The sequence below is a fragment of the Podarcis muralis genome, chromosome 9, assembly GCF_964188315.1.
Source record: "Podarcis muralis chromosome 9, rPodMur119.hap1.1, whole genome shotgun sequence".
Taxonomy (NCBI): domain Eukaryota; kingdom Metazoa; phylum Chordata; class Lepidosauria; order Squamata; family Lacertidae; genus Podarcis; species Podarcis muralis.
The window spans coordinates 15,076,074-15,102,434 of record NC_135663.1 but is presented as its reverse complement, the minus strand read 5'-3'; the positions used below and the strand labels follow the sequence as shown (position 1 = coordinate 15,102,434).

At 46.2% G+C, this 26,361-nt stretch overlaps 1 protein-coding gene across 10 annotated transcripts in view; it reads left to right on the top strand.

Annotated features, from left to right (window-relative positions):
* Nucleotides 1–26,361, top strand: part of MAPK10 (mitogen-activated protein kinase 10) — a 240,606-nt gene that overhangs the window by 137,127 nt on the left and 77,118 nt on the right. For all 10 annotated transcript variants that reach the window (XM_028743644.2, XM_028743641.2, XM_028743639.2 and 7 more), the window contains one exon: nt 9,988–10,157. In XM_028743644.2, the coding sequence (XP_028599477.1) occupies nt 9,988–10,157 (170 nt within the window). The remainder of the gene's footprint in view (nt 1–9,987; nt 10,158–26,361) is intronic.

The following is a 26,361-nucleotide window of genomic DNA, read 5'->3' as shown; positions in this document are numbered from 1 at the left end:
GTAGCTGCTCAGGCCTCTAAACTGTAGTGGTAGTGCAGGCCCCGCCCCCTAGGCCGGATGGAGTTGGCAGAGGAGGGAGCAGTCTTCCCAACACTCACACAAGCAGCAACAGCAGCCGTGTCCCGGAGGCCTCTCTCAGGCCTCTTATGCTGTGACGGTGAGTGCAGGCCCCGCCCCTAGGCCAGATGGAGTTGGCAGAAGAGGGAGCGGTCCTCCCAACACTCACACAAGCAGCAGCAGCCATCTCCCGGAGGCCTTGATGGAGGCCCTGGCAGTGAGTGCAGGTCCTGCCCCCTAGGCCGGATGGAGTTGGCAGAGGAGGGAGCAGTCTTCCCAACACTCACACAAGCAGCAGCAGCCGTGTCCCGGGGGCCTCTCTCAGGCCTCTTATGCTGTGGCGGTGAGTGCAGGCCCCGCCCCCTAGGCCGGATGGAGTTGGCAGAAGAGGGAGCGGTCCTCCCAACACTCACACAAGCAGCAGCAGCAGCAGCCGTCTCCCGGAGGCCTTGATGGAGGCCCTGGCAGTGAGTGCAGGTCCTGCCCCCTAGGCCGGATGGAGTTGGCAGAGGAGGGAGCAGTCTTTCCAACACTCACACAAGCAGCAGCAGCAGCCGTACTGAAGTGACTTCCCCAGAGCACAAGTCTGGGCAGTGTGTATGAAGCTCCTGGGTTGCCCAGAAGGTAAGACATCCCGCCCCCCCCCCCCCAGCCTCACTGTTGTTGTCCAAAGGAAAGCAGATTAATATGTTTGGCATGAGCTTAGCTGCAGGAAGGAGGCTCCATTCAACAGTCTTAGGGACTCCACCCTGGATTTGTGTAGGGTTTACGGCTTAGCCTTTTCTTCTCCCGAAAATATCCCAGAAGGCAACAGAGGTTTAGTGTCAGAGGTTTAGTGTTTTCCTTCTCCTAGATGGGCTACCTTCTCAGGCTGATGAGCCCCATCTGTCGCTCACTTTCCTCGTCTACAGTATGTGCAGAAAACGAGAGCCAGTGTAGTGTAGTGGTTAAGAGCGGTAGTCTCGTAATCTGGGGAACCGGGTTCGCGTCTCCGCTCCTCCACATGCGGCTGCTGGGTGACCTTGGGCCAGTCACACTTCTTTGAAGTCTCTCAGCCCCACTCACCTCACAGAGTGTTTGTTGTGGGGGAGGAAGGGAAAGGAGATTGTTAGCCGCTTTGAGACTCCTGAAAGGGAGTGAAAGGCGGGATATCAAATCCAAACTCTTCTTCTTCTTCTTGACCATTGGGCCCACTATTTAAGTGGCCTCAAGGCCTTTCAGTATATCTCTGTCTCATTAAATCATACAGGAAGCTCAATTTCTTTGAGACAGGGATAAAGCTTCTTCTTCTTCTTCTTTTTCTTCTTCTATTTGCTTCTCTCAGCAATTCTTTATCTTTGGTCATGTTGACAATCTTCCTTTGTAACGTATACCAATTCTCTCAAGCCACAAATGGAGACAATTCAATGAAAATGGGCGGAAGGTCTCTAAAAACCATTGATGTTTTTAATAGTTTAACATCAATGCTCCGTGAAGTTAGCCATTAAAATGTTTAAATTGACCTTGTCAAGGTCACTTGGTCTTTGTTTTGCTTGAGTACATTCTGTCTGCTATGAGTGGCCGTTATCTCCTGAGAATGACCATCCTCTGCAGGATATTTCCGCTTAATTATAGGTAACTCGTTTAGAGGATGTGTTTGAAACTCCCAAATAAATGTGACCGTTCAAACAGAGAATATGATTTCCAAGAAGCAATTAAAAATATTATGGTAAATTAAGAGTCACATGGTGAACAAAGAACTTGTAATTCTCCCCCACCCTCCTCAGGGTGCAAGCCTGCTTTCTATGTGCAGAGGGCAGAGTGCAGAGGCTCCCTCCATTCTTGGTGTACATGACAATGGGACATGCAACATTCTACCTTCATGCTTGTAAGATGTCAGGGCAATCAGGCAACAGAGCCTAGATGCCTTACTCTCTGTGCGACCAGATGCCAAGGCAGGAGTTGGGAGTAGGTTATCAGTGACTCTTTTGAATTGAATTCAATTGATGCTTTTGAATTATGGTGCTGGAGGAGACTCTTGAGAGTCCCATGGACTGCAAGAAGATCAAACGTATCCATTCTTAAGGAAATCAGCCCTGAGTGCTCACTGGAAGGACAGATCCTGAAGCTGAGGCTCCAATACTTTGGCCACCTCATGAGAAGAGAAGACTCCCTGGAAAAGACCCTGATGTTGGGAAAGATGGGGGGCACAAGGAGAAGGGGACGACAGAGGATGAGATGGTTGGACAGTGTTCTCGAAGCTACAAACATGAGTCTGACCAAACTGCCTGAGGCAGTGGAAGACAGGAGTGCCTGGCGTGCTCTGGTCCATGGGGTCACGAAGAGTCGGACACGACTAAACGACTAAACAGCATCAGTGACTCACAAGGTATCAATGAAGTTAACTCTTTATTCAAAGAAACAAAACAGTGCAGGTTTAGTGATCACAGCAACTCTTCCCGGTAGGTCTTGCCTCAATGAGGACTGAAGGTCCTCGCTTTCCCACAGCTCTGTAAGTCTCCTCCTAGCCCAGGCCCTTCCCAAGGAACCTGAGACTTCTCTGCCTTGTCTGTCTTTGCTCTGCCCTCTTCCTACCTCCCTGGGTTCTGGGAGACCAGGGTGGAGGGAAGCTGGTCTCAGCAGGAGGGGGAGACACCAGGGTTTCTTCAGCAGCCTGCATCATCTCTGCCTTTTCGTCCCCCCTCCTCTCCAGCCTCTGCTTCTGCCTCTGCTTCTGGACTGCTCTTTGCCACAGCCTCTTCCTGCTCACGAAACCCTGTTAGCTTCCAACACCTCTTCCTCCCAGTCTCCTCCCCTTTCTCCCTCTGATCACCACCAACCCCTGGTCATGAGCCTTCTTCCCTTGTGGGTTTCCCAGCTGGTACCTTCTATAATGGTACCTCAGCATCCAGCCAGTCCATGACACTGGGACAACTTTCATGCTTAGGCAATACTTGCCAAATCTCTGCCATGTTGCTGCATCACCCATATGGGTTCTTCATTCCAGCCATGACCAAGGGTCTCAAGGGACCAATAGGGGCCCCTCCTGACTGAATGCAAGTCCTGCTTCTGAGTACAGCCTGAGCGGCTTGTCTGATGGTAACAATACAGATGGTCTGACCTGACTTCATCTGTTACAAGACCTGTGGTCTGCTTTTTACTACTGGTATATTCTTGCCACTGGCCCTTTGCTTCTCACCTATCCAACTCAGTAACCAGCCACCAGCCCATTGTCTATGTCTCTGTTGCCTAACCTTGGTCCGTGTTTTTCTGATCTGGTCCAGGCTGTCTTTATCCACATCTCCTGCCTCTGGCCCATTTGACCCTACAGATCCTAGCTGTAGATTGCCACAAAGCTAGGCTCCAGGCCCAACAATATCGTGTAAAGGCAACTGTGTTTTTGAGTACATGTGTGTGAGAGTTTGAAAGCTAGGCTGAGAGATAATGGCTTCTTCAACGCCGCCCAGTGAGAGCCCCATTGACAAGATACAGATAAAGCAACCGACCTGGTGGCACAATTTCCCAAACAGGTTGGCCTCCACCGACTTAAACTTTATGAATAAAGTTCTCATTTAGGCTCTAAAGCACATTAGGAAGACAGAAATGTTAGAGATCACCACAACTATGTGGTTTTAATTATTTAACAACTGCTGTTGCTGCGGAATAATTATCCTTATTAATCACTTCTATAGCCTGGTTAGTGTGATATACTTTGCTGTCTGTATCTCATTCATTATTATTGATACAGCAATTTATTTCCTTGGGTAACTCACTCTCCCACACGGCTGATGTTATTGGGTGATGGGAATAGCCTCCTTGACATGGAAGGTCCTTTTCTGAACGTTGTCAGTTGAGAGCGCAAACTTGTAATTTATTACTACCCCATCCTTCTCCCTCATCCTGCCAACCTAGCAGTTCGAAAGCACATCAGAGTGCAAGTAGATAAATAGGTACCGCTCCGGCGGGAAGGTAAACGGCGTTTCCGTGCGCTGCTCTGGTTCGCCAGAAGCGGCTTAGCCATACTGGCCACATGACCCGGAAGCTGTACGCCGACTCCCTCGGCCAATAAAGCGAGATGAGCGCCGCAACCCCAGAGTTGACTGGACCTAATGGTCAAGGGTCCCTTTACCTTTACCTTTTACCTTCTCCATCAAAGATGGACCCAATTCAGATAAAATAACAAACTTTGCCAAGGCCTAGGGGGGCCAAGAGGCAGAGATTAGCCAGGCTGGTGCAGAGTCATGGATGTCTTTCCCTCCGGCTGTGACAAGCTCCCCTCCTCCCAGAACCAGGAGAGGCATGAAGAGAGTGGAGAAGAAGTTAGCATCATGTAGGTGCAGTTTCAGATTGCTTTGGGAAAGACCCGGGAGAGGAGGAGACATAGGCAGCTGTGAGAAGGCAGGGACCTTCGGTCTCTGCAACTGCTTCATAGGGGCAAGACCTATCAAAGAAGATTTGCTGTGCTCATTAGGCCTGGCACTCCTGAGCAGACCTTGCTGCTTCTAATAAAGAGTTAACTTTACTAACTCAGTGTGATTTATTGCTGGCTTGCTCCTGACATCATGACTTGCAGAGCAGTCTTAACTATGGAAAGCTGGTATAACTTAAAGGTAAAGGTAAAGGTACTCCTGCCCGTACGGGCCAGTCTTGCCAGACTCTAGGGTTGTGCACTCATCTCACTCTATAGGCCGGGAGCCAGCGCTGTCCGCAGACACTTCCGGGTCACGTGGCCAGCGTGACGAAGCTGCATCTGGCAAGCCAGCGCAGCACACGGAACGCCGTTTACCTTCCTGCTGGTAAGCGGTCCCTATTTATCTACTTGCACCCGAAGGTGCTTTCGAACTGCTAGGTTGGCAGGCGCTGGGACCGAACGACGGGAGCGCACCCCGCTGCAGGGATTCGAACCGCTGACCTTTCGATCGGCAAGTCCTAGGCGCTGAGGCTTTAACCCACAGCGCCACCTGCGTCCCTTGGTATAACTTATACCAATATAAATCACACTGGGGTCAACTACCCCTATTCCAAACTCTCTTCAGGTGGAATTTGACTTACACCACCATTTTTGCAGGCTAAATTTTCCTGGTTTGCTATGTAACATGACTGAGATGAAAGTGGTTTGGAACAGGTGTAACTTTGTCCTGTCCTGCCATGCCCCTTTCTGAGGACTTATACCGGTGTAAATCCCACTTGCTGAGTTCTAGTTGAGCCAGGGTCGGGGATATCTTGAGCTCCACTGAGGTGAGGGACAGATCCTGAGAAAGCCCAAGATCTGCTGAATCGAAACCTTCCAATCCTGGTGAATCTTGGCTTAGGGTTGCACAGTTATCCTCCTTTCTTGGTGCACCATGTCACTTGGCTCAAATGTTTAAAGCTTTCCATCTGCTCATAACTTTCATTCAGTGCATTGATTCTCTGCTTATATCATGTTGTATTATGGATCGAGTAGACTAATCTGTATCAAAGCAAGGCAGGGCGGGGAACGAGCAGGTTATTGGCTGTGTCTTACAGAAGGCTGTTGGCCTAGATCAGGGCAGGTGGCTTATCCAGGACCCTGCAAAACTTCCTCCTTCCCCAAATAAGATTCACCATAATGTGGCAGTGCAGGACTGCTCAGGGAGAAGGAAGGACTTTTCTGGACTGGACGTGGCCCTTGAATCATACATTGTCTTTGATCCTTCCATCAAAGAGTACAGTATACTGCATTGACTCATGGTTTAGCTCAGCCTCTCAAACGGGTGTCTGACACCTCTTTCATGGTGGAGCGAGTCCACCGGCGTCTCTGAGATTTCATTAGCTAGCTAGGAGATAATACAGAGAAACCGTGCCTGCAAGCAGAGCTCTCCTTATTACGATCAAAGCTTCCCAAATATGAGCAGCCCATAATGAACAGATGGCAACCTGGCTCCTGGCACCTGCAAGGCACAGCCTCAGAATGCGCTTTTGGCTGCCCACCAACCTGCAACTGCTGCTAATAGTACCGATAACACAAATAAAGGGTGCTCTGGGTGCTTTCCGGGAAAACAATAGAGGAAAACTCACAGGGCATTAAAGTAGTACGATTCAATTTGCTCTGCAAATTTGCTTTTTCTCGGCCTCTTTTGTCCTCCTGGCATTCGTGGATGGTTCCTCTCCACCCGCCACCCCCCTCCCTCCTCCCTTCTCTCCCTTGTAAATACATATTCCTGCTGGGTGGCTTGCAAAAATAAATACATTCAGAAACTCTAATGTAATTAAGAGGAAGCTAATTTTGGCAATTAGCCAGGAATGTATTAACATGCTGCGCTCAGTCTGGTCGCGGGTAGAGTGGCCCCCCTCCCCTTGCCCCCTGAAGCACTATTGCAAATGACAGAAGCCCCTCTTCTCTCTGCCCCTCCCTCCCTGGGTGTAATGACAGGCATCTCCATATGCTACCGTTTGCATTCTGTTTCATTACTCAGCACTGCTTTTATCCTAAAGAATACTAAGCCAGAGTCTTGGGAAGGAGACAAGGGGAAAAGCACGGCTGGTGTGTAGTTTCTGTGCTGTTTAATAAACAGTTGGTTGAACACTGAACATTCCTAATGCATATACAGTGGGCGCTTGGGTTGCGAATGTCATCCGTGCAGGATGCACGTTTGCAACCCGCAGCCTTCGCAACCCACGTCTGCGCACACGCAGGTTGCAATTCGGCACTTCTGCGCACGCGCAAATCGCGATTGCCGAAACTCGGAAGTAACCCTTTCTGGTACTTCTGGGTTTTGGCGGTCCGCAACCCGAAAAAACGCAACCTGAAGTGTCTGTAACTGTATGACTGTAAAGAAATAGAATACCAACACAATGGCAGGTGGGGAGGGATGCATTTATTTGACCTTATTTATTTATTTGAACCAGGGGCAGCCCCCTAAACCAGCTAGGGAGACAGCTTGCCGGAGTTTTTAGCACCTCTGTGAACACAGCGCTTGTCAAACTGGCATCTGTTCAGGACTGCCCCAAGTTGCCCAGTGACTTACTGTAACAAATTCATGTTGAGTTCCAGTGCCTATTTTTCTTGGGGGGGAAAGCACTGGTTCAGCCCTACCCATACCTCAAATCTGAGGTCTCCTCAGAGGTAGAACAGTGGGAGCTGGATTCCCCCAGATCCTCGAAGATCTGTTGAACCTGGACACCAGCTTTCTGCATTCCAGACCTTCTCTCAGAACCAAGCAGGAAGAAGGAACCAGGCAGCAGTTTCCAAAGTGCTTGGCCAGTTGCATGCGAGGCCACCTGAGAGGAGAGGGAAGTCCATGGAAGGACCTGCCAGATCAGGGCTGGGCTGACATGCAGGAAAGAGTAGACTGTCCAGTTTCTACATAAGGTCCCAGTCTGACCTGCTTCATTTGAGCAAGGCCTCTCTTCCAAGTTCCAGCCATCCTGAACTGGGGAAATGGACAGTCTGAGAGGTCCAGGAGAGACAGAAAATGGACTTCTTAAGTATGCATACACACATATATCTGGTTTGGTTTCAGGTTTGAGGGGGATCTGGACACAGTTGACATCTGATAGGCTCTGGTATGCTTACCTGCTTGCAATGGTCTAGTTCTCAGCAGTGCTGGGCACTAATATCATAGAATCATATCATAGAATCATAGAGTTGGAAGAGACCATAAGGGCCATCGAGTCCAACCCCCTGCCAAGCAGGAAACACCATCAGAGCACTCCTGACATATGGTTGTCAAGCCTCTGCTTAAAGACCTCCAAAGAAGGAGACTCCACCACACTCCTTGGCAGCAAATTCCACTGTCGAACAGCTCTTACTGTCAGGAAGTTCTTCCTAATGTTTAGGTGGAATCTTCTTTCTTGTAGTTTGGATCCATTGCTCTGTGTCCGCTTCTCTGGAGCAGCAGAAAACAACCTTTCTCCCTCCTCTATGTGACATCCTTTTATATATTTGAACATGGCTATCATATCACCCCTTAACCTCCTCTTCTCCAGGCTAAACATGCCCAGCTCCCTTAGCCGTTCCTCATAAGGCTTCGTTTCCAGGCCTTTGACCATTTTGGTTGCCCTCCTCTGGACACGTTCCAGTTTGTCAGTGTCCTTCTTGAACTGTGGTGCCCAGAACTGGACACAGTACTCCAGGTGAGGTCTGACCAGAGCAGAATACAGTGGCACTATTACTTCCCTTGATCTAGATGCTATACTCCTATTGATGCAGCCCAGAATTGCATTGGCTTTTTTAGCTGCCGCGTCACACTGTTGGCTCATGTCAAGTTTGTGGTCAACCAAGACTCCTAGATCCTTTTCACATGTACTGCTCTCAAGCCAGGTGTCCCCCATCTTGTATTTGTGCCTCTCTCTTTTTTTTTTGTCCAAGTGCAATACTTTACATTTCTCCCTGTTAAAGTTCATCTTGTTTGTTTTGGCCCAGTTCTCTAATCTGTCAAGGTCGTTTTGAAGTGTGATCCTGTCCTCTGGGGTGTTAGCCACCCCTCCCAGTTTGGTGTCATCTGCACCATATCTAGACACCTTTTAAATTTCTCACCATGCTCCAGAGTGACTGTAAGTGAGGGACAATGTGGAGAATTTAAAGGGTGGTTACTTCCAGCCACCTGGCATTGTCAGGGTGCTAGGTCAGAGAAAAGGGAGAGGGCCAGCCCCAGAAACAGCAGCCCTAGGGCTTCTGTGTGTTCATGCTGGAGAGTTCCTGGATTGCTCAGTTGGCTAGAGTGTAGTGTTGATAACACCAAGGTTGTAGGTTTGATCCCCATCTGGGACAGCTGCATATTCCTGTATTGCAGGGGGCTAGATTCAGGGTCCCTTCCAAATCTACAATTCTATGATTCTAATTATAGTTTTCATTCTGTGCATAACAACTGAAAAACTAAGAGAATCAAAGCAACTCCTTTGTTTGCCCCACAGAGAAGTCCATCCTTTGGTTCTAGGAGATACTCAGGTGTGAACATATTAGACTGGACTATAAAGCTCAGGGACCAGGGCCCCTGAAGGACTACCTATCCCCTCTTCAGCCTACTTGCAAACCAAGATCTTCACTGGATCACCATCCAGTGTTACGGAGCCGGTGGCAACTGGGGAGAGGGCTTCTCGGCTGTGGTGCTCTCCTTTTTGAATGTGCTTCCCAGCTCATATCAGCACCAAATACTGTACCTTATTTCCCACGGCTGAAAACTGCTGTTGAGCTTGTCTTACTTGCTGTGTTTAAGAAGCTCACTTTGCTATTATTATTATTATTATTTTTTAATTGTACAATACAGAAATGCTTGCAAATAATTTGTATAAGATTACCATAAATTAAAAGCATCATATGTTTGTATATTGCTTTGGTATTTATCATTCCAAAACATAATGAAAACAGCTCGTTTATTCATAAATCTCTTTGGCTGATTTATATGAGTTCTCTTCAAGTAAGTTAATTTTATCATGGTTAAAACAGACCATGTTTTCTCAATCCAGTCTAATAAGGATTAGATTACTCCTTTTCCAGTTCTTGGTTATAATTATTTTTGCAGATTGATTTTGTTCTTTTAATTTTGTGTGTCACCCTGGAAACATTTATGTGGAGAAGGATGGGATATTAATTTATCAGACTAATACACATATTTTAAAACAGGAATATATTAAGGGAACTGGGAAAATAGAAACATAATCCCATTATATTTTGTGACTGCTAAAAGTGGGGCAAAACTTCCTCTGGGTTTCAATGTTGAATCCTCTAGTCTTTTTGGATGGCTTGATATGATCTGAAGGGCCATTTCTTATCTGAAATAAGGTTTGAGAAAGATCACACGAAAGTCATTAAGAAAGCTGGCTGTCAATGTGAAATTCTTTGACAACAAGTTTGAAATGACAGGGCAGGTCACATTTTAGAGTCTTGGGTGCCTGTTTTGCCTCATTGCTATGCTGATAGTTTACTGGCATTCTGTTTTCTTTCTTCTCCTCCGCTGCCCCCCCCTCCCCACTTTGTCTCTGCGACAGGGATTCGGGAAACAAGTGGATGTGTCATATATTGCCAAATATTACAACATGAGTAAAAGCAAAGTTGACAACCAGTTCTACAGCGTGGAAGTGGGTGACTCGACCTTCACAGTTCTCAAGCGCTACCAGAACTTAAAACCAATCGGCTCTGGGGCTCAGGGAATAGTTTGGTAAGTTTCTGCAGGAAGCGTTGTCCGTGCATATTTATTGATTTGCGTGTTTTCTTTCCCCTCTGGTTGTGAGTGGGTTACGCCGTCTGTTGTTCTCCATGATTTGCTACCCATGAATGTTGCTCAAGGCTATGGTAATTAGCAGGGAAACAGGAAATGACCGGAAGGCTTGGTAGATAATATCCTACATCTCTGTGGTCCTAGTACAGCTTTCTCCTAACCAGCTTTTCTTGGAGCTGGTCGGAGTGGTACCACTCAAAAACGGAGGAAGGTAAATCAATTGTGTTTGGGGAACCTAATCTGTGCCCTGCCCCCCCCCCTTTTGCAGGGGCTATATAGGGAACATGACCAATTGAACATGACTGGAAGGAGGCATCCATGTCTTCGTTGTGAGATCAGAAAGAATTGTCCAAATGTGGACAGTTCCAGCCCCATTTTGAAACACATTCCTGGTCTTTTCAATAAATATTCTTACTCCTGTGAATAGCAGCAATGGATTCTCCTGCACGTGGCATCTGGAAACAGCACAGAGTATGGTTTCTCTGCAGTAGCAGTGCAAAGAGCATCTCAAGCGGAACTAGTAATTTCTCCTCCTGGTGTTCCAAAAAGGGACCTCAGATCTGCCAAGCAATAAGTCTCATCCTGTATCATTTTGAAGCTGTCAAAATTGCAAGGTTCCTGAGCTGATGTGACCATTAATCCTCTCTCACATAAAAACAAGAAAACAAGAAAGAAACCCTGACATTTCAGTGAAAACATATGAATATCATAAGGGCAGCATTATAAAGCACGGAGAGCTAATAAATCTTGCAGTGTAAATAATCAGATCTTTTGTGGTTTATGTAAGTCTTTCTTTGATTTATTGTTTGTCGCTGTATAGGTTGCCTTTTCCTTTCTCCATGCTCTAGATACTGTTTTTAAATCCTTGTAGGCTTTTTTCTTCATTTCTTTTCTTGGTAGATCTCGGTTATTTTGGTTTGTGCCCCTCCCTTTCTACTGTTTCATTATAAATACCCTTGCCCATCCTGACCTCCACATCACCATTAATTTAATGGAAATGCCATGCAACTGGGAGCTATGCGACTGGGAGCTATAATAATATAAAATAATAATAAGTTATTATTTATACCCCAGCCACTCTGGGCGGCTTCCAATCAAGTGTTAAAAACAATACAGCATTAAATGTTAAAAACTTCCCTAAACAGGGCTGCCTTCAGCTGTCTTTTAAAGAGAAGATAGCTGCTTATTTCCTTCACAACTGAAGAGAGGGCGTTCCACAGGGGGGCGCCACTACCGAGAAGGCCCTCTGCCTGGTTCCCTGTAACCTCACTTCTCGTAATGAGGGAACTGCCAGAAGGCCCTCGGTGCTGGATCTCAGTGTCCGGGCTGAGACACTCCTTCAGGTATACAGGACCGAGGCCGTTTAGGGCTTTAAAGGTCAGCAACAACACTTTGAATCGTGCTCGGAAACGTACTGGGAGCCAATGCAGATCTCTCAGGACTGGTGTTATGTGGTCCGGGCACCCACTCCCAGTCACCTTCAAAGGTAGCCCCACGTAGAGCGCATTGCAGTAGTCCAAGCGGGAGATGACTAGAGCATGCACCACTCGGGCGAGACAAGTCTGCGGGCAGGTAGGGTGTCAGCCTGCGTACCAGATGGAGCTGGTAAACAGCTGCCCTGGACACAGAATTACCTGCGCTCCATGGACAGCTGTGAGTCTAAAATGACTCCCAGGCTGCGCACCTGGTCCTTCAGGGGTACAGTTACCCCATTCAGGGCCAGGGAATCCCCCACACACGCCTGCCCCTGTCCCCCAAAAACAGCACTTCTGTCTTGTCAGGATTCAACCTCAATCTGTTATGCGACTGGGAGCTATGTGACTGGGGGCCACCAAAAGACATTGGGTTGTATCCAAAGAAGTAATCCTGTTAGTGCAGGATTTTCTGCCTGTGCGATGCCACTTTCCCACTCTCTCCTCAGGGAGTCCTCTCTCCACCCCTCAGATGATTGAGTCTGTAGAGTTTGGAGAAAACCCCCGGAACATCATGTGTACAATGAGTGTGTGCTCGCATGTGCCTAGCTCATGCTTGATGGCTTCCCCTTGACCTCCACAGAACATTTGTGTGGAAATCAAGGACCCAGCCTGCAGACTTAATCCCATCTCCCCTATGGTTACCAGATTGTTTTCAATGAATTTGGAAGCTGAGTAGCAACAGGGAGTCAGTAGTGGGGATGGCGAGGCAAAAGACCCTGGGCCCAAGCACACACGCATATTGTATGAAGGTGCAAAGTCCTTCTTTCGCACCCTGTGAAACATAAATGCAAAGTTTTTTAAAAAACTGAGCAATGGCGCGCCACCCACCCATGACTTGCAAGCCTTCCCCGATCTCCTTCCCCCCTTTGTTTTGACAGATCAGGGAAGGCACAGGAGGGGCCAACCTGGTAGCGCAGTTGGCTCTGGCTGGCTCCAGGAGCTGCTCGCTGCCCTGGCACAGGAAAAATGGCGGGTGCCATGGCAGCGAGCAGCTCCTGAAGCCAGCCAGAGCCAACTGCACCACCAGGCTGGCTCCGGGCTGCTGAGGCTGCCACTGCCACATTTCCCAGGGACAGATTTGCAAATCTGGGGACGGAATTTGTCTGGGGACAGATTTGCAAATCTGGAGACTGTCCCCGGGAACCAGGGACGTCTGGTAACCCTAATCTCCCCCTCTTCTTCCACCTCACACGTTGTACATGCCATGCTGGCTTTCCTGAAATTCTTTCTCCTCGTGCCCCATTTAATTCATTGCAATATGGAGGTAAATATATATAGACAGGAAAAGGCATTTGAAATGATATCGGTGGTGGTGGAAGCTCAAATCCAACCAACATGATGGCTGGTCTGCTAAATGTTGCATCTCCTCCTCCTCCTCCTCCTCCTCCTCCTCCTCTCCTTTTGGGGAATGACCCACCACACAGTTGCTTAGCGACATTTCCCAGCTCAGGCTATGTTGTCTCCTCTGACTGTCACCAGCTTCCTAGGGTCTTGGGCACAGAAAAAATAGAGGTGTCCTTTTATCTCCTGCTTCCTGATCCTTTTAAATGGAGATATCTGGGATTCACAGGCGGAGGAAGAGGAGTGCACCACCCCTGGCAGTGCCATCCCGGGGGGTTTCCATCGTGGCTGCCCCCCCATGCTGGGCACCATGCCCCCAGGAGGCACGCCACGCCCCTGGGGCACCATGCCACGCCCCTGGTACATGCACCAGCCCCTCCCCCACCTGCTCTCCACCCCCCCAGTGAAGCTCCGCCACTGCTGGGATTCCACTTGGGGGCTTCTGTGCTACAGCACACTGTCCTTGCCCATTGCAAGGTAGGATATTGCACCGTTTCTGTCTCAGGCACTCAGCTCTAGGACTTCTTTCCTACATGCTGGCCTTCTCTTGAGCTACAGCTGCCACCTCTAGTTGAGATTCCTGCATTGCAGGGGGTTGGACTAGATGACCCTCGGAGTCCCTTTCAAGTTTACAATTCTATGATTCCAAGGGAACATTGGAGAGAAAGGGAGCAGCTTGCAGGAGTACGGCCTAAGAATCAAGTACACTGACCACTAATTATACCATCTGTTTCTTAGATGCTTGGCTGCATCCTTCTGGCAGAGGCACCACAAATTTGTGCCCAAATAGAGATCCAAAAAAGCAGCAAATTATGTTTAGCAAAGTGCCATATGAAAGCTTTCTACTTTTAAAAAAAACACTAGGAGGTTCTGCTGAGGCAAGAGTCCAGAGATAAAAGTCCTGCCGAAACACCACAATACCCCAAATCCTGGAAGACTGGTGCAGAAATATTCCAGATGCTTTCATATACCCAAATACTACATTTTGCAGTTTAGATTCTGAACTAGGTTCTTTAGTTTGCAATGCAAACCCAACCCAACCAAATTTTTCTGACTAATAGTACTGTAACACAATCATTTCCCTTAAAGTAGGGTGGAGAGGGGTGTGTGGAAGCCACACCGTACATTAAAAGCACACACAGCAGATATTTGAAGTACGTGACTTTCCCCCAAAGAATCTCGGGAACTGTAGTTTGTGAAGGGTACTGGGAATTGTAGCTCTTTGAGGGGGAAAGTACTGTTCCCGGGGTTCTTTGGAGGAAGTAACACACTTTAAATGTGTGGCGGTGTTGTTGTTGTTTAGTCGTTTAGTCCTGTCCAACTCTTCGTGACCCCATGGACCAGAGCACGCCAGGCACTCCTGTCTTCCACTGCCTCCCGCAGTTTGGTCAAACTCATGCTGGTAGCTTCGAGAACACCGTCCAACCATCTCATCCTCTGTCGTCCCCTTCTCCTTGTGCCCTCCATCTTTCCCAACATCAGGGTCTTTTCCAGGGAGTCTTCTCTTCTCATGAGGTGGCCAAAGTATTGGAGCCTCAGCTTCACGACCTGTCCTTCCAGTGAGCACTCAGGGCTGATTTCCTTCAGAATGGATAGGTTTGATCTTCTTGCAGTCCATGGGACTCTCAAGAGTCTCCTCCAACACCATAATTCAAAACTTTAAATGTGTAGTGTGGTGCTTTCTGCATGCACTTGCATGTAGATAGATAGAAGGCATTGAGAATACAGAGCCAATGGGGCTGGCTCTATAGTCCTTGCTCAGTTCAAAATGTAAACTCATGTTGAAATTAGTTGCTGATGGTGGATTTAGCATCAGCAAGATTACCATTTGTTAACACTGACCAAGCAGTATGAAAAAGCGGTGTCCTCTAGAATAGGATAGCCTTTCTTGCTTTCTCAGTTCAGCAGCGATGCAGTTTTTGTGCCAAGAGATAGTGAACAGCTGCTTTCCTCTCCAATCATTTCTCCCACCCTCCTCCCCAATTGGAAGATGATCAAATACAGTGTTGTTTGAATGGCACTGGGCATCAAGTGTTAATTGGGGCAGCTGGTTCTGGTATGTGTGTGTGTGTGTGTGTGTGTGGAGAAACGCCGCTTTGCTATCCTCATCATGTTTTGAGTTCAGAACAATGCTAAAAGTGGTGGTGGCATGTTTTCAGGGATACCCTGTGATGTGCTCTTTACAAATCCCATAAAAATGCAGATGTTTATAAATGTTTCAAGGGAGGTGCGACAAAACATTGCAGTGTGGAGTGCACCCTGTTCAGGATTCCAGCCCCACTATTACATTCCCCTTCGCAAACAATATTTCCGCATTCTATCACTATTGGGCACACTCAGTCCTCACTGGGCTGCCCCTTTAAGCTTTATTTCTAAAAAAAATAAAAATAAAAATTGTGCAAGCTTTGAGCATAAGAGCATAAGAAGAGCTTGCTGGATCATCTGTTCCAGCATCCTTCTCTCCTATAGGGAGCTTGCAAGCAGAACATGAGCGCAACAGCATTCTCCCCACTTGTGATTCTCAGCAATTGGTATTCAGAGGCATGCTGACTCCCAACAATGGAGTTTGAATGTTGTTATCAGGGTTAGTGGTTGCAGTAAAAATGCAAGTCACTAAAAGTCAATCCTGAAAAAGAATCCAGCAGGGAAACTCTCTTTGGAACAATACATTGTTCCAAACCCATAAGTATTGTTCAAAACTTTACTTGCAGGACTTTCTTCAAAACAGAACATCAAAGATTCATCCAAATAATTCCATACAATATCTTGTGCATGTTCATCTCAGGCTCAGCATCCTATAAGAAATAGCTTTACTTCTTCCAGAAATAAAAACTATGTCTCTGCCATTCCAGCCTGTGTTAGCTTGCATCCTGCCTAAGGCTTATGCAGCTCTTGGAAAGCCATTATTACATCCTTTGTCGTCTCTGAGGCTCCAGAGAAAAAGGAACACTGAGCTCCCTTCAAGAGGGTGATTTGCAATTGAATGCTTCAATCATGTGATCTAAGGTTAAACACTCAAGAGCTGGAGCAGAGAACTTTTTCATTTAATCAATAACTCAATTAGAGCTCAGAGAGCACTTAGTGTGCTGCCATGGAAAATCCCCAATGTTAGCAATACACATCCAGGCATTCACCATTTCAGTGTCAAATAAACAATTGCACTTAACAGAGCAGGTGTAGGGCACCTTTGCCCCTACAGATATTTCTGAACTACAGCTCCCACCATCCCTTGCTCTTGGCCATGCTTGCTGGGCCTGATAGGAGTTTCAGTTCAGCATCAGCCAAAAGTCCAGCACATCTGCCCTAGAGGGACAGAAGTTGTACCAGACACATCAGTGACAACAACTATGACAACTACCTGACCTGATGTGGTAAAGAGTAACCAAGGGCAGGGAAAAGGCCCATCTTTATATGAAACAGAAACACTGAAACAAGAGTTATGGCTGGATCTCTTAAGACTGACTTGTAGAGCAATAAAAGGAAAAGGTTGACCTGTAATTATTTGACAGATGTTTCCTTCCATTTGATGAAGCCTCTTTTCCAGCTGTTGCTGATGTGATCAAGGGGTAGAAGAAGTGGACACATATTTCATATTTATGCCTTAATGTTTCATACCCTTTTTTTCTCTGGGAAACGGCAAGATTTGGGATCAGGATGCAGCTCTGTGAAATATAGCATTTGGGGAACACAATCTCTCTGGGAATAACTTTCCATCCTTGCAGCCTTGTCTGGCACAGGCAAAAATAAAGAATTATGTTGCTTGCATTTATAGTTTCTGTTGATGCATCGGAACTGTGATGGAAAGAAAAGTAATTTAACAGTTTCAGTTTCAAGTTGCATGTCAGGTTCAAGTTCTGAGTTTTGCACAAATTTGTCAGGTAGCTTTTTAAAAGAATTAGAGAAATCCCTGGCTATCTAAACTAGTGGGTGTTTTTTTTGCCACATCTGTTGGTAGGGAATTCCCTCTGTTAATTCTGCATTCCTTATGCAATATCACCTTTTGCAAGGTGATATTGACTTGCTCTTGCTTGGGGTACAGCACAGCTGTATTATCGGATAATATTGTAAATTGCAAAGAAACTATTCTTGGGCAAGGAAGCGGTATCTGTATTACAAAAATAGGAACATACGTGAGTGGGTCCAGAATGTACTTTGCACAGATGGGAAGGACTTTGCTCCAGCCTCCTCTCTGACCTGGGGAAAAGGGACTGTGGGTCACAATTTTCACAGGATTAAATGGCAAAACGTTTCATAACTACCCCATCTTTGACATTATTTAGTTATCTAAATGCACAGGTTTTTATAAGTAGGATTGCAGCTCGATTAAAGAAATTTTAATGAAGTCATCAACCAATCTGCTGATTAAATTTGCATATGGATAAAAACAACTTTCTTCCCCTATTTTCTTAGGGGGAGGAGGGGGGGTTTCCAAATCCTTTGGGAGGAAGATCCTTCTCTTGGTCTATGATATTAGTTGCTCCAGAAGGAGAGGAACAGTTTCCACGTGTCTCAAACCGGCCCTTCCTAGTGGCAGAGACACAGGCTCTCAGCACATGGACCACAGCTTTTGCAGCAAATATCTCTCCACTGTCTCCTTTCCAAGAAAGATTGGCCAATGCAACAGTCAATGAAAGGGACCAAAGGGCGGCCATCACATTTTTCCAGAACCATTTAATTTGGGGAATATTTGTTGTCAAGAGTGGCTGGGGAAACTCAGCCAGATGGGCGGGGTAGAAATAATTTAAAAATGATGATGATGATGATGATGAAAAAACTTTTAAAATAAGCTTTTTTTGTATTCTGCATTGTAAGTGAAATATAATAAACAAATAACATATGATTAACATTCATGGCACACATGATTGATCTCAGGAGGGCTCCCCAGGGACCACAGGGTTGAGAGGGAGATCCACTCTCAGAAGCCCCTTCTCCCAGTGGTTCACCACCATTGCCCCCCCTCTTCTGTTGGCAGTGATGGCAAATGAGGACATCCTGGGGACATGCTGGGCACAGATCAGGGGAGATTTTGGTTGTGCTGGGTCCAAATCCCTCTTATTCCAGAACCACGTCTTAGAAGGAAAAGTATGTTATATGAGCACTGGAGTTGGCATACTAATTTCCCCAGCTGAGCTTGGGATTTGACTGCCACCAAGGTGTCTTGCCTTCATTGAGTTGCTGTCGGGGACTCGGCACAGGAGGAATGGTGGAGACCATCTCGCCAGCCTGACCCTTCCAAGGAGGAGGAAGAAGACAGTATAGATTTACAACAGGGGTTTGAGGGAGGTCACAGCTCAGAGGCAGATGAGGGGGAAAGTCGGGAAATCATGGGAGAGGCAGAGCAGCACCCGGCTGACACGTTGTCATTAGAAAGCATTCCAGACCCTCCATCTCCCAGAACCCGGTGAGCCTTAAAAGTAGGAGAGCAAAGAGCTCAAAGACAGAGGGCACTTAAAGGCACCCATAGAGGAGGCGATGAGAATGATGAATGAGGAAGTGGGAGAGAAGGGGTGTGGAGATTCACTTGGGACAACGCCATTATCCAAGAGGCTGGGTTCTATAGCCTTTTTCTGTAAAGACTGAAATAAAAAGGGACTGTAATAAACTTTTCCTTGTCTTTATACTTTCCTGGGCAACCAGCTGGGAGCCACTGACTGCATCCTGACAGCTGTCCATCAGTTTATTAAACATGTCAATTATACATTTGACTTGAAGCATAATTCTATGTAGAATCTGAAACAAAGAATATTTTGAAAATAGCTGTGTTGTTGAGTAAACCGATTACAAATTTCTTCCTCCTTATTTGATGGGGACCAAGATTGGAGGCTTGGTCCCCATCCTTGTACTCCAATACTTTGGCCACCTCATGAGAAGAGAAGACTCCCTGGAAAAGACACTGATGTTGGGAAAGATGGAGGGCACAAGGAGAAGGGGACGACAGAGGATGAGATGGTTGGATAGTGTTCTCGAAGCTACCAGCATGAGTTTGACCAAACTGCAGCACACAGTGGGAGACAGGAGTGCCTGGCGTGCTCTTGTCCATGGGGTCACGAAGAGTCGGACATGACTAAACAACTAAACAACAACAACAACAAAGACTGGAGGGACTTCAGAAAGTGATCGGCCCTCGTTTCATGCTCTGTTTCATGCTGATATTCTTAAGCTTCCTTCCATCCGCGGTACAATATGGGTGATGATCCAGTGGCTCCAAGCACATTAGCTTAGGCATCCAACACAAAATGTTGTTTCCGCTTGCCTATTCGTTACTAGCCGGCAGTAAGTGGATAATGTGAGGTTTCTGTGGGAACCTACCATCTTCGTTTGGCAATCCATTTTCTCTTCGCTGTAATCCTGCTGTTCATAACAACAAAGCATGTATCAAATGCTATCTGAAGCTCAGTAATTTCCTCAGGCTCTCCAGTGACCAAATCACGCTGGTTTAAAATAAAGTTTCCAGCAATAGTCACTTAAATTGTCTAATAAATAAAGTCATCTTTGGACCTTTTAGAATTAGGAATGGCCTTGTGGGGGATGTGGGATACCTGATATCACCCCTTCCCCACTGTTTTTAGCTGAGCGATGTGGCAAAAGGTGAAATGAAAGGAGAATGCTTCCACTCAGTGGTAATCTTGCGGGTGCTCAGCTGAATGCTCTCTCTTTTAAAAGAAACTTTGCTTTCCGGTTGCCAGGATTGTTAATAATCAGAGTTCACTGTAGTTCTGTAATAACTGTTATCAGACAGAATCTGAGAGCAATGTGAAAGTAGGAGAAGAGCAAAAAGAGAAAGAGCAATGATAACATCGGGTCAGAAGCGAATTATATATACAGGAATTATATATAGAAAGTCACGAATGAAGAAATGTGCTGACTAATTCTTGGCATTTGTCAGAATCCATGTTCTTTTTATATTCTTGAGATTTTCTCCAAATTGTTGCACTAGTTTTGTAAGTAGTTTCTAGTTTTTTTCCTGGATCCATTGCTGTCATTTGCGCTGCGTGTACTCGCAGTCGTGCCGAGTATCTTCTATCAGCTTAGACTGGTGGCCCAACCACAACATTATCTGGACAGGGATAACTTGGCTTCAGTAATCTATGCTTCAGTGACCTCAGACGTGCTTTCTGTGGGCTACGTTTGGAAATGGTTCTATAAGGATATCAGGGGGTTACTCGAGAGCAATCAGGCAAATGCCTCCCTGGTCGGCTGTAAAGCCTCATTATAGGTGCCAAAAACCCTTCACCATGTGGAGCGCCACTATTCCGTGGCTGGCTCATTCACTGGCAGAATCTGTGAGTGGGCGGTCCTTAAACCTTCCCCAGCAGAGTAGTTTCTTGACGCCCAATCTGCGCCTCCCCTCTCGGCGCGGAAGCCTACTGCGCAGGGAGGGCGTGGGTAACGGAGGACCTCTCTCCTCCCCGCTTTGCTCAGGCAAGTGTCCTGGCACCACCTCGCCTCCTCCGAGCCCTGAAGCTCCTCTCCACTGGAGGCGTGGTTACTCTCCTCTGCTGAGGAGGTGCTGCTTCCCACAATCTTTGGGGGCTCTCTGTAATCCATCCAGCCTTTCCCCTCTCGCCCCTGAGCCGATGGCAGTTCCCTGACAGGTTCGGAAGCCTCAGTTAATGTGGAATGTGGCTGGCTGGCTGTTTCAAAGTCAACAGGTGATATAACACAAATCCTGTTCCAACTACAGTGGAACCTTGGTTGTCGAACACTTCAGAAATCGAACGCTTTGGCTTTCGAATGCTGATAACCCGGAAGTGAATGCTTCTGTTGTCGAATGCGTCTTAGAATTTGAACGGCTTCTGAGGCCCGTGTCTCCATTTCCCCCCCAATGGATTTTGCCAACCGGCAATTGTGCGTTGGTTGTCAAAAGTTTTGGAAGTTGAACAGTCTTCTGGAACGGATTACGTTTGACAACTGAGGTTCCACTGTACAGTGGCTGCTTGTATGCATCTGGGCTTGTTTCGACTTTTAAAGATCTTTCAGCTCAGAACTCCAGTATCTTCTGAAATGCCCTTCCCAGATCCTTAGATCTTTGCTGAGGTGATTTTCCAGGTCCCTCCTCTGAGGGAAAGTGACATGGGAGAGGCCTTGTTTTCAGTTGTGGCTCTCTATCTGTGGAATGCACTCCCCAGTGAAGTCCACCTAGTGCCTTCATTTACATTTGGAGTCAGATAAAGACTTACCTTTCCCACCAGGTTTCTGATTAATATGATATTGTTTATTATTAGTGTGCAGCCAACGCATCCTGTGGCTGTTATGAGGGGCATCTATTTTTAATTTTGTTTTGCGGTGTAATATGCAATATAACTACTTCGAGGGTTTTTTTTTTTTAAATCAAGCAGCGTATTAATTTAAATAAACAAACAAACAAACAAACAAACTTGTGCTTTTAAGTTTGGTAAGTCATTTGGAGACAAGCAAATCTGGTAAATAATAATAATAATAATAATAATAATAAATTTGTTAGTGTAAAAGCTGGATGTAGCAGGGACTCAGCTCTTTGCCAAGCTAGCCCACTGCTTTCTGATCTGTTTCCAGTTTTCTGTGTGTTTGTAGCAATAAATTCTGACTGAAATTTTAAAAAGGTGATGTTTTCTGCCACAAATGCCTTCAAAGCTTGAGACCCTTTCCAATCTGTTTGAATCTTGCCCTGTCCTATTACCATTTTGAGTACAAAACTTGTGTTCTGTCAGAATACTGCTGCAGTGTGAGGATGCATGGCATCTTTACAGACAGGGCCAGAAATCTATGTTCATTCCCTAGACTTAGGTAAAGGGACCCCTGACCATTAGGTCCAGTTGTGACCGGCTCTCGGGTTGCGGCGCTCATCTTGCTTTATTGGCTGAGGGAGCCAGCGTACAGCTTCCGGGTCATGTGGCCAGCATGACTAAGCCGCTTCTGGCGAACCAGAGCAGCGCACAGAAACACCGTTTACCTTCCTGCTGGAGTGGTACCTATTTATCTACTTGCACTTTGATGTGCTTTTGAACTGCTAGGTTGGCAGGAGCAGGGACCGAGCAACGGGCGCTCACCCTGTCGCGGGGATTCAAACCGCCAACCTTCCGATCGGCAAGTCCTAGTCTCTGTGGTTTAACCCACACCTTCGACTCAAACGCCATCAAAATCACGGGGTCCACAGAAAGGACTTTTGGCATAACGTGAATTTAATGGTTCTGATCCTAAGGTGACCTCCCATGGTGCTTCTCCTAATGGAGAGCTATTTCTGACTTAATGAAAATGCATTGTGTGAGGAAAGTGAACTGAGAGCCACAAATAGCCTTCCATTAGCTCAAGCTCTCGTGCCACAGTTTGTCCAAGTTCATCTGGTATTTTTCTCTGCATTTTGTATCTTTAACTATTTATAGTTTAGCTCCTTCATTTTGAAAGCAACCCCAAATGACTTGGAGCTATCCAATGAAGCTGAATGTTGCAAGATTCAGGACAGACTGAAAGAAGTACCGTATTTTTTGCTCTGTAAGACTCACTTTTTCCCTCCTAAAAAGTAAGGGGAAATGTGTGTGCGTCTTATGAAGCGAATGCAGGCTGCACAGTTATCCCAGAAGCCAGAACAGCAAGAGGGATTGCTGCTTTCACTGCGCAGCGATCCGTCTTGCTGTTCTGGCTTCTGAGATTCAGAATATTTTTTTTTCTTGTTTTCCTCCTCCAAAAACTAGGTGCGTCTTGTGCGTCCTATAGAGCGAAAAATACGGTACTTGTTTACACAGCACTTCCACAAGGTGTGGTGATGGCCACCCGTTTGGATGGCGTTAAAGTAAGACTGAAGGCGAGTTGTACCAGGTGGGGCAGACTCACCTTTGCTAAGCATAGAACTCTCTTTAAAAAAAGTGGTGTGTGGGGAGACAGAGAGAGTGATGTGAAGAAAAATGAATTTCAGAGCTTTCATATTTTCTTGTTTCTCCATGACAAAGTGTAGCTATCAAAACTACCTTTTATCCATCTATTTAAGCCTTTCTTTCTATATGCACTTTAGAAAGAACATATTTCAGGTGGAATTGAATGTAGTTCTGTATCTTCAAAGTTTGGAAAAAACTTACCCAGGTAAATAAACACTCCAGTGCTTCCAGTAAATGATTTGCCGCAAAACAAATAAACCACAAAATGCTGTTAAAGTTCTCCTCTCCAGACTATTCCACCACTGAATTAGTGGGAGCTGCAATATAACATTTTAATGTTGACTACTATGCATATAGATGAGAATGGGAATGGATATTTGATGTTAATATTGCACTGGAGTAGACAGATTTTATAGTATTCATTGGCAAAGTGTACTTCAGCGCTCAAACTACATTTACACATTTTACAATAAAGTTTGCAAACGGCATCGGCTTTTTGTTTGTTTGCTTATTTTCATAGTTCACAAATTCCTGTTTGTTCATTTGCTATCAGTGTGGCCCCGTGAGGAAAAGTTGAAGCACTTGGGTGCTTAGCCTGGAGAAGAGACATCTTAAGAGGAAATACAACAGCCATCCTCAAATATTTAAAGCACTGCTATATAGGAGGGACAAATTGAGAGCCAGTGTGGTGTAGTGGTTAAGAGCGGTAGACTCATAATATCCAAACTCCTCCTCCTCCTCTTCTTCTTCTGCCAGGCAGAACAACTCTGTCTTACAGGCCCTGGGGAAAGAAATCAGATCCCGCAGGCCCTGGTCTCATGAGACAGAGCATTCCACCAGGCCGGAGCCAGTGTTGAGAAGGCCCTGGCCCTGGTTGAAGCTAATCCTTGGCTTCCTTGGCGCCCAGGACCTCTAGAGTATTGCTATTTATGGACCTTATGAGAGGTGTATAGCAGAATCAGACTAATCCTGAATCTTGGACCAAAGCAGTTTGCTTCAGGTAGATGCCAGACTTGTCCAGGCTGCAGCAGGATCTCTCTGAAATTCCTCAGACGGAAGCAGGGACCCCCAGAGATTCAGACATCAAAGAACACTGCAGACACGGTGCCTGCAAAAGCATTGTTTGCAATATAAGGGAAATGCTGGCATGGGAAGGGAGAGCTTTTTTGTGACTGACTGGTCTATCTTTTTAATCAGAAAGAATGATCTTATCGGGGATCTCTAATCACAGTGGTTTGTGGGAAATTTGCTAGAGTATTGTATCACCTTGATCTTCTCTGTTACATGTTCCTGCTGGTTGTCCTAGTAGTGTTTGCTTGGAAAATGCTGAATATTCAAGTCCCTTTGCCACTGCCACATGCCTGCACACCCACTCCTGTCAAATCAGCTTTGCAGTTGGTTTATGTGACTTTTGGTGCCAATTAAGCACAGAACAAGCCTGAAGTTATTTTTTCATTCATCTTAACTTTCCTAGCCCCTGCACCTATCCTTCTGACATTTTGTAGGCGCCTCAACAATACTTGCCATTTTCTTGTTAAAACCATTGCTCGTAAAACCACAGGGAGGGAAGCAAATCACTTTCAGTTTCCCATCAAACAACTTTAAAGGCATCTAGAGCAAGAAACATGGATCTATTCTTCTACTTTTCTTACCTAGGAGCATCTTTACGTTGTATCTTATTTTCATGCAGATTGCCTGCAAAAGAACTCGGAAATTAAGTGGGCCTGTTTTTAACTTATTCCAAAATGGTAAAGACTGCCCTTGCAGGAACACTACTGCAGTCATTCTTCTGAAATTGGCAGGATGTATCCTCTCAGGGACGCGGGTGGCGCTGTGGGTAAAACCTCAGCGCCTAGGGCTTGCCGATCGAAAGGTCAGCGGTTCGAATCCCCGCGGCGGGGTGCGCTCCCGTTGTTCGGTCCCAGTGCCTGCCAACCTAGCAGTTCGAAAGCACCCCCGGGTGCAAGTAGATAAATAGGGACCGCTTACTAGCGGGAAGGTAAACAGCGTTTCCGTGTGCGGCTCTGGCTCGCCAGAGCAGCGATGTCACGCTGGCCATGTGACCTGGAAGTGTCTGCGGACAGCGCTGGCCCCCGGCCTCTAGAGTGAGATGGGCGCACAACCCTAGAGTCTGTCAAGACTGGCCCGTACGGGCAGGGGTACCTTTACCTTTACCTTTATCCTCTCAGAGCGGGCTTCTATGCCTGCAAATTACATCCATTTCTGCCCACGCCCCCCAAAAAAAAACACCAGGAAAAGAAGGAAATGCAATTTATTTTTTAAAATGTTTAAAGGTTCCCAGCACACACACAAAAATCCTGAACCGATTTGTCTGCAATATGGCAGACTTTATCCACTCAGAATGGGCTACTATGCTTGAAAATATCACTCAGTTCAGTTAAAAGGCAGAAAGTTACAGCCTTCAAAAAAAAATTCCCATAATAGTTATTGAGTTAGTTATATTTCTGAACTGGTATTCTGATTCGGACCCAAACAAAAATGAAGTGTGTCCCCCTAAATATTTTTCTACTTCTGCGAATGTTCCCCTGTGTGCACCAATACCCCACTGTTACTATTAAAACAGTATTGAAGTTAGTTCAGTATTTATTTAATCCCCATATTGCAGATAAGGAGGCTGAAGAGATATTGCTCCATGCATTTCCATGCTGTATGTTAAGGCTCAGCCTGATCCTGTAATCTTTGCAAAATACCAAACGAGGACCAGGAATGGATTCCTTTAATCCTAGAAACAGCTGCATAGGCAATAAAAAAAAAAAATGCACACGACGACTGTGCCACAGACAGCAGGTGGGCTTGATTGCAAATCCTCACCCAGCAGTTTCAAGAGGGTTGCAGGAATCTCTGTGCTGATTGAAGAGCAGATGAACACCTGAACCTCTGAGCCACAGCACGAGCTGGTTATAAAATTACACTCTGGTCATCACCATGAAAGCATCAAGCCTAAGAAGTGGATGTAGTGACTGCAGCTTTTGCCCTTCATGCTTCTTCTATGGTAACTTCCTGCTTCCTGATATTTTTGGAAATATGTGTAAATGTGTGTTTTAAAACAGATGCCTAATGAATCAATGACATATTTCTAGCAAATTAGGTTTTTAGCTGATTAATCTAATTGATGAATCAACTAAAACTTACAGCACTGAGTGAAATTTGGTGCGGATTTGATGGTTCCAGCTTGCACAGAACACCTGAGACCTTTACAAGGAATTTTAAAAGAGTTTTTCAGTGACAATAGCCACATTTCTCAGTCTGACATTTTGAGTACAGTAACCAAGTACACACATCTTGTGAATGCTGCAGATCCATTTAAACTGCTGCTTTTCTCAGCAAAATATACAGAATCAATGACCTGGCTGGGTGGGTTCACAGCACAGTTTTCATGAGTCTTGCAGATAACATTAGTTTGTTAGTTGCATATAGTTAGGGTTGCCATATTTCAAAAAGTAAAAACCAGGACAC